A 13,637-nucleotide genomic window follows, 5' to 3' on the forward strand; every position below is an offset into this window, starting at 1 on the left:
TACAGATCATTTTGACACTGTTACCAACTTTCCAATTTCGGTACTGAAATGAGTGTTTTAATGTTCGCTCATAGACACAGAATAGAAAAATTAAACCTCTGATCTTTCTTGATGCACATTCTTGCTAAAGTGTGACGGTTTAACTGAAAATAGTTATAAAAATGGTGATTTACCTTGTGAAAGCGCTTTTATCTGAGGAGAACTGTACCCTGATTTTCGGAAAGCGGGCATTCTGATAAGAGAACTATCCGCGAAGCGTGACCTAAACTAAACCGTCGGTTTTACAATCGTCTGAACATTTCCCGGAGATTGCAATTTTTCGGCAAAAACAACCACCAAAACCTGAATTACATCGTCCGATTTTAATTAAAGAAAGTAACTTTAAATTCAGCTGCATTAAGTGCCGGATTACTTGCAAAACAACAAGCAAAAATTTTTCTCGTAAAATTTACGACTCAAGGCCCGTTCGCGGAACCGATCCAAGTCGACGTGCGTAACTAAAATTATTACATAATGTTTACTAATTTCGGTCGAGAAAAAAGCGATCCGCGTATGAATTATAACAGGAGGAACTTCTGAATTCATTATTTTTTTCCTCCGCCGTGATACATTTTTCAAGAGATAATGCTGCTATAAATTTCCGCTTGCAAATTAGCGAACGTCCAGATATTTGCTCCACTTAGAAAATAACATGTGGCCAAGACAAAGCCAATTCTCGAAATAAAACACTGGGAATTGTTGCGGACCGACGACGGTGCTCTTGACGTTTACCTAATACAGAAGACTATATTACGTACTTAGAAATCATACATGGTTGGCTATGGCCGATATTAGACTCTTCTGTGCATGATGCATCTCGCTTATGGAATTGCTGCGGACGGAATTTTTATTTATGGAACTTGAGCTCAATAAAGGCCACGATAAAGACGAGCTACCGGTCATATGTCCGCTTGTAATTAATCAAACGATCGATTCGCGTGCATCAATCACAGACCGGTCAAATGCACTTTTTAATAAATGTCATCTGCAGAAACTAATTAAATTGAACCCTAATGACGCGATTTACTCACCAATCGAAGAAAAAAACAAGTTAAGCCGTATATGGCAAAGCGAAAATTATACCAGTACGGTTAGTCATAATCATAATCGCATAAAGTGGTTTAATAAAATTTTATGACTTCTCATATTTATTTTCCACATCCACAATTATTTATTTTGACAAGTTAATATCCACCATTGAGAAGAGAGGAGCATTGATTCGTAATACATGTATAACCTTCCACAGGAATGAACCAACAACGATTTTTCCAAATTTTTAATTAATTTGACTTGAAAACGCAAAAAGACTGGTTTCTCACAATTTTTTGTAGATCTAAGTTCTTCATATTTAAACCTCAGAGTTATTTTTTTGTGAGTTTTACAAACTTTTAATTAATTTATAAAGATTATATATAGCTTTGGCTCTCAAAGACTCTCCGAACATGAAAAATGCACAAAATATTATTTTTTAAACTTTAAAATATATATATTATAATTGTGGAGGTTTTTCTTTCTGTTCTAAGCTCAACAGTGTCAAAGGCCATTAGATTAACCATTTTTGAAAATCTTTTTGAAAAAGTACAAAATACCAAAGATTAGTTTTTCAATTTTTGTCACTCTAAACTGAAGTAACTTTAGGACTTTTTTACAATTTCTTATAATTATATATTTTGATATTTCCGGCTATTTCCTATTTTCAGGTTTTCAAAATGATAATTTATTTTTTTAACATTTATCAACTTGTTCAATAGTTTGTTATTCTTTCTTATGAAAATAGCAAAAAAATTTGCAAGTTTGGACCAAAAACTGTTAACAGTTTGGTTTCTTTGTTCGTATAATTTCATGTCTAGTAAACTTAATTTAGAATGCGGTAAAGCAAAAGAATATTAAAAAAGTTTTTTAATTATTTTTATTAAATTACTATTATTTTACTCTATCTTAAAAAATATTTTTCTTGTAGGAGATGAAGTTTTTTAATCGAAGTTTAGTTTTCCAAATTTTTAAACAGTTTTGAGATTTGTGACCATTTTTTGGGTCTTAAATCCAGACTGGAAAACTCCCAATATTTATAGATAACTATAATCCACTGACAATACAAAAAAAAACACAATTGGGCTTTGGGCATAAATTTTGTTTTTCTGCTCTGAATTTAATTTTAATCCAAGCATGAATTGTTTATATTGTTGATTTTTTTTTTATTTTGTCTTATCTTAATTTATTGTTATAATTATTCTTTTAAACTGAAATGTACATATTATAAGCATTTTGCATTCTAGTACATAGATGAAACTTTGTTACTTTACGAAAAACAATTTTAGTGATTTTTTGTAAGAGTTAAGTAGACCAACGCAAGAAAATTTATTTATATACTTTTAACATTTTTATTCAATCAAACTAATAAGTATTATTATTGTTATGATATTGTTCTTATTTTTCTACAAAATATTTAATTAATTTGCTACAAAAAATTTAAAAACTTTGCATTTACTTTGGGTTCAAAGTAGTTCAAAGAATATTAGTTACACAAATTTTATAACATTAACCTAGTCAAAGAGGAACTTCGATTTTTTTGAAACGGCTTTCAAAAAAACAAAAAATACTAAATACCACTTTTCTAATTTTTTATATACCTACATACAAAGGTTTTGAGACTCCAAACAAATTCGCATATTTCGAATTTTCCGTCAATTCCTGTTTTCAGATTTCAAAATTTCAATTCATTTTGCGCAAACAATCACCAATTTTTGTTGTTTAATAGTTTATTATTCTTCCTATTGAAAATGGCATGATTTTAAAAATTGGAAAGATTTCTATTTTTCAGGCCACTAATTACTCACTACCTTTGAAAAATTACTTACCTGATTCTTTCTTTTATTTCATCGAACAAAAATCATCCATTAAGCGTAATTATGATTACATTTGACATTTTCTTCTTCAATTAAATAATGTGTACTTCCATCAATCAATCTCTACCCGAAAAACCAGTCTGAAACATAAGCCAACCCCGGCTAGTTCTAAATACAGGTATTTAAATCGAAAAGGTGATGAGATCAACATTTTAAGTCACGTGTAACTTGTTTTATTTACAATTTCCATTTATGGTTTTAAACGATGCGAAAAATGTAGTCTTGTAATTAATTGCTGCATCAATGAAAATTAATCATTTGCGAAAGCGTTCTAGTGTAAAATTAATAAAATTAATCATACCTAATGCAACATTGTATTAGTTTTTTTAATTCGATGTTATCGTTTCTTCTAAGTTATTTGCATTATCTAATACAATTAATCTAGAGATTATTACAGTTTCAGGTTAATACAATTATGACATTCATAAACGTTTACAACGTTTTGGATCCGATTTATTTCATATTGAAAATTAATGGTTTAGCACCTTATTCCAGACGAAAAAATCAAGATGGTTTTTATGTTTATACACACCATAAAACTTCAAAAAAATATTTTTTCCCCATTTGTAAGTACATCTATATTCGATAAAACAATCAAATTATTTTTTAGTCTCCACTATTGTTTCAATTTTTGGACTTGGAATGGTGATATTTCAAGTAAGAGAAGAACAAGAATGGGACATTCTGGAAAAAACTCTTTATGTTGGTATTTTGGTCCAGTTCGTATTTAATTCTGCAATAATCACAATTACTTTTGCTCGTAAAATCAGTCAATTTTTTCAAACACTTGAAATTTTAGAGAGTGCTGATAAAACGCTCTCCCAAATCGGCGTCAAAATCTCATACAAATTCATGCAAAAATACAGATCGGTTGTCGCTGTAGTTTACATTTTACATCCTATTTTTCCGTGTGCTCACTTCTTAATAGAAAGAAGCGCAATATTAATAATTGCGGAGTACTTTTCTTTTGGAATTCCTTTTCTCACGAATCAGGCTTCCTTATTTTTATTCTGTCTGTTCAGTGTCACTATTTGGAATCGATTCATTTTAATTAATCAACAAATAAGTGAATTAAATTTTCATAACTTTGGCAAAATTTATGTGAAACGAAGAATTGTGTTACTGTCTCATCTACACCAACGCCTTTGTAAAGCTGCAGAGTCTTTGAATGAATGTCTTTCGGCCGGTTTGCTCGCCCTTTATGTACAATTTTTACAGATGTTTACATTTTTAATGCTCATTGTGTTACGTGTGGGTTTACCAAATTACGCAATGGATGCATTTGTTTGGACGTTAGTTTTTTTTGCTGAAATTTTGGTACTGGGCGTTATTATCCAATTAATAATTAACGAGGCTAGTTCATTAATACAATATTATTTTTGTTGTTGTAATTATTAATTTTAGTCAGAAAAAACAATTGGGATACTTATAGACTTGGAGATTTTTCATCGGGACAGAAAAGCCAAAATGAAAATAAACACTTTTCTTTTACAAATGTTACATCAAAAAATTAGTTTTACGGTGGGAGGAATGTTTGAATTTAATTTAAATAAATTGCTCCAGGTACGGTATAATTAAGGGTGCTTTGTGTAGCTAATTAAGGGTTTTAGAGTGTGGGAACTGTTACAAATTTTGTAATGTTTGTTTTGCAAATTAAACACAATTAAAAGGTCGTTTGGTGTTTTCATATGCCTCCGCTCAATGAGCTCTTGCCTCAATCTAACTAAGAGGTAAATTACAGTTAATATTATAAAAAAATATTATTAGGTATGACAAAATTGAAAATTCTTCTTTATTTGGCATCTGTGGGATATTTCATTGTAAATTCGTTTATTTTGGATAAAAGAAAACAAGCATACAAAAAATACACAAACATTTTTTTGTAAAACAGTGCCTTTTACTCCAAGAACAGAAGTCTGACAAAGAAAAATCTGATAGGGATTTAAAGAAGAAAATTGCCCAGTATTTTTTTTTTTTTAATTTCGACAAATGCTATTATTCAACAGAGATTTTTATTTATTATCTGAAAAATGGAGTCTAGAATTCTAGTTGATATGTTTTCTTATTAAGAAAAATTCATCATTTCTCATGAGAAATGCATAGCTGATTAAAGTGGTGCATATTTCTCCCTGATTGTTTCCTGGGGCTCTTGTGTTAATTGCGAATTGAGCCGGTTCACGTCATGTTCGTAATTTATTTACCGGAAGACCACGTTCGCGGACCGCATTTTTGTTGCCCACCTTTTAAGAAAGATAAACCACGTCGAAATTATAAAGATATTTGCTTTATGGAAGCCACAATATAACAGGATTAGTCGAGTCTTGCTCGTAAATCCGGCTTAGTGCATTACGATTTTATTTCCCGTTGCACTCCTTATCGAAATTCGCATTTTTTCTTTTTGGCGTCTTCCTAACACCGTTCTTTAATTGTCTATAACTCATCCGAGTTCGTTGTCCTTTTCGATTTTATTTCATACGGAATAAAAAGTGCACATCAGGTGCGGATCATAAACATCATGCAACTGGTGGTGGATAATTAACGAGGGGTTTGGTAATTGCGACTGGTTTGATAAACACATCCAGGTGATTTTACGCACCGCCCGACGTCACATCACACGAGAATTGATGGTGTTGCTGACAACTTCTAAATTAAATGAATGCGGATCGTTCGTCTTGTTATGCAAACCAATGACTCGGGCATTTCGCTAATTATGCACTCGGGGCCAAATATGCCCGGAATTAATAGGCAACAAAAACCGCGGAGTAATCTCTTTGAACTCTGAGGCGCTAAGCCAGCAACCAAGTTTTTGAAAAATTAATCTAAAAAAAATGTGCTTCATAATGAAAAATAAACAAAGACACACAAAATTTACTGAAATATTTATGAAGTCATCGAATAGAATAGAATGCCGACAACTTATTTTAAAAAACAAAGAACCTCCTTTGAAAATTTGTGCAGTTTATCACGTCTCACAATTCTTTGTAGATCTAATTAATAAGTTTTCCGTAAAACTCAGAGTCAATTATTTGGAAGTTTTACAAACTTCTAATTAATTTATAATAAAGCTTTGGATAAAATATTATTTTTTAAAACTTTAAAAAAATACTTAATATAATTGTGGAGGATTTTTTTTGTTCTGAGGTCAACACAGTTTTAGTTTCATAAGTCATTACGAGAATACAAAATGAAACTTGAACCAAAAAAAATCCAATCTAGATTAATTATTTTTGAAAGAGTACAAAATACCAAAGATTATTTTTTCAATTTTTATAACTCCAAACTGAACCAACTTTAGAACTTTTTGACAATTTCGTATAATTATGTATTTCGAAATCTCCCGTTATTTTCTATTTTCAGGTTTTCAAAATTATAATTCATATTTCTATCAGTTATCAACTTTTTCAATACTTTGTCATTGTTTCTCTTGAAAATCGCATAATTTAAAAAAAATTGTAATTTTCGACTAAAAACTGTTCGTATATTTTTACGTCTAGTAAATTTAATTTCGACTAAAGTGTAACAAAAAAAAATGAAAAAAGTTTTTTTATTAAATCATTATTGTTTTACTCTGTCTTAAAAAATAATTCCCTTAGATGAAAGAGATGAAATGTGAGCCTTTTTTAACCAAGGTTTTTTTCCAAATTTTTAAACATTTTTGAGACTTGTGACAATTTTTTGAGTCTTAAATATACTGGAAAACTTCATTTCTTACAATATTTCTAATAGACTAACTGCAATCCACTGAAAATACAAAAAAAGACAATTACCTTGGGTATAAATTTTGATTTTTTATTCTGAATTTATTTTTAATCCAAGCATGAAGTGTTTATATTGTTGATTTTATTTTTTACATTCAGGGTGATTCTTATATAGACCGACAAAATTGTATCACAGCTTCCTAAGGATAAATGGAAACAAACTGTACCATTTTTATGTTTATACCTTTTAGGGGCAAAACCCCCTTGATCCGTGCCACTTACGGCGTTTATGAATTGTTGCAATGATCAAGTACGTTAATACCATGGTTTCCACTATCTGTGCGAAAACATCAGTGGCGGACGTTTTACTTCGAAAATAACTTTAATAAATTTTGTTTGAAGAACGTTTAAACAAAGAATTTTTTAAATATTTTTTCCAGCATGTTCTTATTTTATACTACCAAGGATAAAATTTTGTCGGTCTATTTAAGAATCACCCTGTATACATATCTCACACATTCAAAAAATGTATTTTTTTACACTCTAGTACATAGATAAAACTTTGTTACTTTTTTAAAAATAATTTTTGTTGCTTTTTGTAAGTGTTAAGTAATTTTACTTTTATTATTTTTGCTTGTATTATTACTCACCTCAATCTCTATTACAAAATATTTAATCAGTTCACTACAAATATAAAAACTTGGCATTTACTTTAGGTTCATAGACCATTAGAAAATAAAAATGAAACTTGAACCAAAAGTTAAAACTTCAACCTGGATTTCCGGTTTTTTGAGATGGCTTACAAAAGAACACAAATACCAAGTTTTTGAAAAATTAATTGGAAAACTAAAAGTGCTTTGTAGTAAAAAGTGAACAAAAACGCACAAAAATTACTGAAAACTTTGTGAGTTCATAGAATAGAATAGAATGCCGACAACTTATTTAAAAAAAAACTAACCACCTTCTTTGAAATTTTGTGCAATTTCTCTGCTTATCGAATCTCTTGTCCATCCAGTGTCTGTCATTTTCGGATGGATTGACCGATCAATCGCTCTCGATAAAATCATGAATGCATAAACGCTCCGGTAATTCAGTCTGGACCCGAATTCGGGCACAGACCCTTCCTTATATAGCCACCGCAACGAATTGTCAATTTGCATTCTCTCCCAAAAAATTCTTACATTTTAATTGTATCGAATCGTGTCGAAAATTGATTTAGCGTCGCTTTTAATGACGGCATGTCAGCACGAATCGCTAAATGGGCGTAAGAGATATGAAACTGTGATAAATGATCTTTCGCTTTCCGAAAATTTGACTTTTTGCAACATTAAAGTGAATGTCTACAGGAACTTAATGTTTTGTCATGAAAAAGTAGCAGATTAATTACAAAAGCTGGAAAAACTGTCACAGCCATACAAGCCAACTTTTCTTTAAAAAAAATATCAGTGAGGGATGCATGTAGTGAAAACAGTGCGATGTCATGATAAGGACAAAAGCAGGACAATTTTGCCACAGTTTTATTAAACGATGTCTTCGCTATCGCGCGCTCAAAGTTGGCCTCTACTCTCCGGAGCGGCTCCGGTGGAGGATGCCCGACAGGCCGCTGCAAGAACCTCGCAGGTTGGAAAAAAAAGAGAAGCTTGTGTGAAGAATTTTATTTTAAAAATTTATCGTCCATTTTCTCCACACAATTGCTTCCCGTGACATAATCAATCTAGAAGCGGCCTCAATATGGCTCTGTTAGATTCAGGCTCGGCGTTTATTATGCCGCCACTACTACCCCGAAGGAGGTTGGGGTTGGATCGTGGCGACGTGCGCTGTTCTCGTCCACATTGTCAACCACGGCTTCCAGCTTTCCTGCTCTCAACTCGTCGCTCCTGCTGCATTCAAGTTCCACGTACCACCCGTCTACCCAGCAGGTACCGAAAAAATTCCACAAACATTGATGTATTTTTAGAATGGGTGCGCCATATTGCACGACACAATCTCCGCAGGAATGTGCCGTTCATGTACCAATTAAGCGCATTACCTCCACTACATAAATTAGGACCGATGGACACACTGCAGGCTTATCTCTGCACGTGCAAGAGCCTTGTTAACATGCAAAGATGTTTCGGAATTTTTAGCTCGTTTTTTGATCCAGTGGAAACACATTTACCAAACAAGAACTAATTATTATTACGTCTTTTATAAGAACACAGGGCGACAAAAACAAAGTCATGTGGTGACAACTTCACAAATATTATATCTTCTTTTGCTTAAAAATGGTCAATTGCACCTTCTTTGTTCTAATTAGAATAAACAAAAACTGGTTCTTTACTTAAAACAAACAAAGAGTACCTGCGTACTAATTAAAGCAAATAAAGAGTTTTTTTGTTCTAAAAGTGATCACTGATCATTGAACAAAAAGGATCTAGAAGTTTAAAGTAGTAGCTTTAAATATAAGAACAAATCTTTTTCAAATTAAATCACTTTCCATTCAGATTCCAACTTGTTCACTTTGTTCTAGCTTTCTGAACTTTTTTTTTGAAAATGTTCTCAGCAAATGCTTTCTCACTTTTTACTAATGTTGAATGAAATAAATCGGTTGCTTCGTGTACAACTGTTATCACAACTACTACCTACAAGCTAACTGAAGTTGATCTTAGAATGTACCAATAAAAATAGATCAGGTGACTTATTGCATTTAACATCACTCGAAAGTGATGAGAAAGTATTTGCTCAGAACATTTTCAAAAAAAGTTCAGAAAGCTAGAACAAAGTGAACAAGTCGAAATCTGAATGGAAAGTGATTTGATTTGAAAAAGATTTGCCTTTATATTTAAGGTTCGTGCCTTAAACTTCTAGATCCTCTTTGCTCAATAATCAGTGGTCATTTTTAAAACAAAAAACTCTTTATTTGCTTTAATTAGTACGTAGGTACTCTATGTTTGTTTTAAGTAAACAACCAGTTTTTGTTTATTCTAATTAGAACAAAGAAGGCGCAATTGACCATTTTTAAGCAAAAGAAAAGTCTTAAAATAAATACTTTTATAAAAATGCAATTTTAAGTAAGATAAACATGCATTACTCGGTATATTATTTTAAAAATTTGGATTTCTACTAATAAAAAGATGCTCTACACGATGGTGACGAAGAAAAAAAAAATTACTCGTAGGGTTTTTCTTAGATTACTTCGATTTACTTCGAACTTCGAAGTTTGCCAATATTCAATTTCAAATTTTATATCATTCTAAAGGGCAAGGCCATCCCTTTACAATGGTCTTTATTTAAAGGAAATCGGCCTAATAGTTATTGAGTAATGATTTTTTAAAGTTAAAGTATTTTAAATTCATTTAACTTAGAAAAAAATTATTTAGTTCAAAGTGTGTGGTTTAAAAAAAAAATTTAGTGCATTTGATTTGTCTCACTGAAACGAACAAATTGATATAAAATTTGTCAAGTTGTCACGACATGACTTTTTTTTTTGACGCCCTGTGAAATTGTGTTGCCTTAACCCTGATCCATGTCGGGGGGAAGTATCACGAGGTCACAAGGGTCACTTGTCCATTTGTCTCAACTAACTTAACACCACTCAAACACCATCTCGAATTACAGCTTCGATAAATCGATAAGAAATTAAAGTCGAATATTTTTTCGGGGCCAATTTCAGATTCTTTAAAATCAATGACGTTGCTAGAATTCGGAATGGAATAACACAAGAACGGCTTTTTTCTCCACTACTTGATTTAAATTCGGGTAAAATCTTTTATGTCGACAGGCCCGTAACAAGATATTTCCTATTGATGCATCCAAAACATTCAAGATTTTACCGTGAGCACTTTTATGGCCAAAGTTCTGATTGTTGCGAGTTTTCTCCGTAAAGTTTTACACACAATCAGACGTCGAAAATTAAAATTTTGCAAAAAATGGAAATGCTTATTTTTTGGTGGTGTAAATTAATCCGATAAAATGAAGCATTTTAGGACCTGCCTGTCTTGTAAGTTGTTTATTTACGTCGTCATTGTCTCGTATTAAAACTAAACTTTTGGGAAAACTCATTTTTACGAGCGTATAAAGTCGTATAATGACTGTTTCTGAAGTGCTCAGTTTCATTGCTGTCTTCGCCGATCAATCTGTTTTTGCATTTCATCGGATTTAGCAAAGATAAAATCGAGTTTCCGTCATCCGAAAACTGTTATTATGTTCGATAGATTTTAATAAAGTTAAATAAAACGGTCGTAAAATTTCTATTGCGAGTCTCTTAATACTGACATTCTTGGACAAAACGCGTACGATTTTTGCATTTTGTGAGTCCAAGCCGCCTCTCCGAGGGCCCATCCCGAGCTTAATTTAAAATTCTATTTTATGGCAACAAAGCCATTGTTGCGGCACAAACGACGCCATTTATGGCACCTATAGACATCCAAGAGATCAATCTGTACGCGTAAAATTTGAAATTGTAATTTTCTAACCGCGATTTGTTGTTTTTCAAAGAAAAATTTGTATTCGACTTGCAGAAGAAAATTCTTCATATATCGTGTCGTTCCTGTTTATTGGAATCACCTGTTCCTAAAATACGGCCCCGTTTTGTCAGAAAACACTCGAGGAATTTCTGTGTACACGTTGCAGGCATTAAGCAAATGTAAAAGACTTGTTGCAGGCTTTTTCTCATTTTGTATTCTTGCATAAAACTTATTTTTGAATCAAGTGAAATTTGCACGAGAAAACTGTCAAGTCAACGCTTCGACCTTTACAAAAAACTTCTCTAAACTCAATATTAATTTTAATCGCAAGACGTTGACATGTAATTAATCATCCAGTGTATAAGATAGTGTCTTGTAATTTCATAATTATTCTTGAATGTAATCAACATTAGTAAGTAATTAAGTGGCATTCATCATTCCTTTCATACCTTAGAAGAATCCCAGCGTTATAATAAGCAGGGAACATATCCAAAAAAACCTAATGAGCAAATAAGTTTCTTTGAACAAACATCTGTGAAAAACTTTTTTCATCGTGAACGCAAAGAATTTTTATGCGGATTAAAAATTCACATCACGCGCTCCCAAAAAATTTTATTGTTTGTGGTAAGAACATCAAAAATGTATCGAGCTGGCTCTAAATCACTTTTATTATAAACATGCTCTTTGAACTAATTTTGGTTAGCGCCGTAAAAAACCGAAATAAATCAAAGGCGCCGCCCGGAATTTTTCATGGGGAAAAGCAAAAAATGGGGACAGGAAACGAGGAATTTATTTTTTCCAATTTTTGTACAATTAAACATTGCTTTTTATTCAAACAAGCATAAGAACACACTGCCACCTAGCCGTAGCGGGTCAAACTGTAATTCTTGCCGCACGGCGAGCTTTCAGCGGGTTTGGCAAGTTGTCGGTAGAAGTCGCAGGAAATTTTGTTCCTGCTACAGCGTCCACGTTCAGCAGGAGAAATATCTCAACGAATCGTCGCAAGAGGGCACAAACATCTAGTTTTCCACTAAAAGAAAGCTTTGTTTATAAGGGATACACTACAAAAATTATTTCAAATCACTCAAATATCGAAAAAATATTTTAGGTTTTTTTTAAGAAATCAAAATTTTACATTTTTTGTATTTTAGGCATTCAGTGTTGTGTTTTTCTTTGACACTTTTAGTAAGAGAGACAGGAAATTTCATTCCTGTTGTAATAATCCAAACAATCAGCAAGAAAGATAGTTTTAGAAATGGACAAAAGAGGGAAAATATGTCTACTTGTCAAATCAAAATTTATTTTTGGTTTGAGGTGTGAGGCCAATTATTACAACAAAAGCTATTCAAATATTCACAAATACTGTAATTTTTAGATATTTAGAATGTTATTAAGGATAAATAAATAAATAATAAATAACATAACGTATTAATAACATGATTAAAAAAACATTTTTTGTATTAACTTTATCTATACCTGCTTTTAAAAGTTAAAAATATAAAAATAAAACAGAAACTGAAAAAATCTAAAGTTTGTTTTTATTTATGTTGTAAATTTTCTACTGTTATTTTGTTTTGGTCATAAACCAAAAAATATATTTCTGCTGAAATAGTAATTCGGTCTTTGCTCTTGTTTGCAAATTTATTCAATTTTCCTTTCGCTTCACCATTCCAAGAAGAACTCTGAAGCAGAAAGTATTAGCCTAAAAAGCTCCCATTTGTTGATTATTTGACGACCTAAAATTTGTCACTCCGGATTTTCATGTCATAAAACTGATAAAATTAAGAAAAAATCGTTTTTTTTCCATGGACTAAAAAGCAACTTCGTTGAACGTTATTGACCAAACAGGGCGTTTTATCCTCTGAACTTTTATTAGCGAGTTTAGATCGAAATAGTGGAGTGTTCGCACGGCGATATCCCTTTAATATGTAAAATCGCAAAGCTACACTATACTAAATTCGCGCAACTGTGACAATTTGAATGCAAAATTCTCGGTTCAATGTAGCGAAATGTCGCAAACTACAAAACAACGTAATTTCGCAACACTTACGTCTTCTGAATTCATTAGGAAAAAATCGGGATTTACTGCGGCGCTGAAAAAATTAATCGGTATTAGGGATGAGAGGGCGATCACTCGTCCGATAATGCAGACTGCATTACGGAAAACTGCAACGATCGGAAACTGCAGCTAGGACATAATTTCCCGGCGAAATTTCCCCCGATTTTTTTCATCTCGAATTGTTTCGGTTTCTGCCACGTAGACAGTAAAACCCCAACGACCTCTTAAGCTCCTTATAAATGTGACACGATAAGAAAGTTTTCAGTAATTTGGCAAGTTGGCGGCTTGTTTTGATTTTTTATTACTCTTTGTCTTATCACAGTTTAAAATTTTGTTTTCGATACGGAGATGGTCAGTCGATTGATTTTCCAGCGAAACTTTGTTTTTATTTGGAAGCTTCAAACTCACAAACAGAATTGTACTTTCCCATTTAAATGACATTCGATATCCTTTCTCCTGCCGACAGGACTTACTCCGACAAACTTTTGCT

The 13,637-nt window shown here is 32.1% G+C and overlaps 1 protein-coding gene across 8 annotated transcripts in view; it reads left to right on the forward strand.

Annotated features, from left to right (window-relative positions):
• LOC123008178 (monocarboxylate transporter 12-like) overlaps positions 1-13,637 on the forward strand; it is a 67,307-nt gene that overhangs the window by 33,973 nt on the left and 19,697 nt on the right. For 2 of the 8 annotated variants that reach the window (XM_044403848.1, XM_044403850.1), the window contains exons 2-3: positions 7,990-8,263; positions 8,388-8,562. The exons of 2 other annotated variants lie outside the window; for them this stretch is intronic. In XM_044403848.1, the coding sequence (XP_044259783.1) occupies positions 8,171-8,263; positions 8,388-8,562 (268 nt within the window). In that variant the 5' untranslated portion in view covers positions 7,990-8,170. Of the gene's footprint in view, positions 1-7,278; positions 8,264-8,387; positions 8,563-13,637 lie in introns of those variants that run through there. 4 more of the 8 variants (XM_044403849.1, XM_044403852.1, XM_044403851.1 and 1 more) reach the window with 4 other exon arrangements.

This window comes from Tribolium madens, unplaced genomic scaffold, assembly GCF_015345945.1.
Source record: "Tribolium madens isolate multiple individuals breed KSU strain unplaced genomic scaffold, Tmad_KSU_1.1 Scaffold_3;HRSCAF=73;Tcas5.2_LG2, whole genome shotgun sequence".
Lineage (NCBI taxonomy): Eukaryota > Metazoa > Arthropoda > Insecta > Coleoptera > Tenebrionidae > Tribolium > Tribolium madens.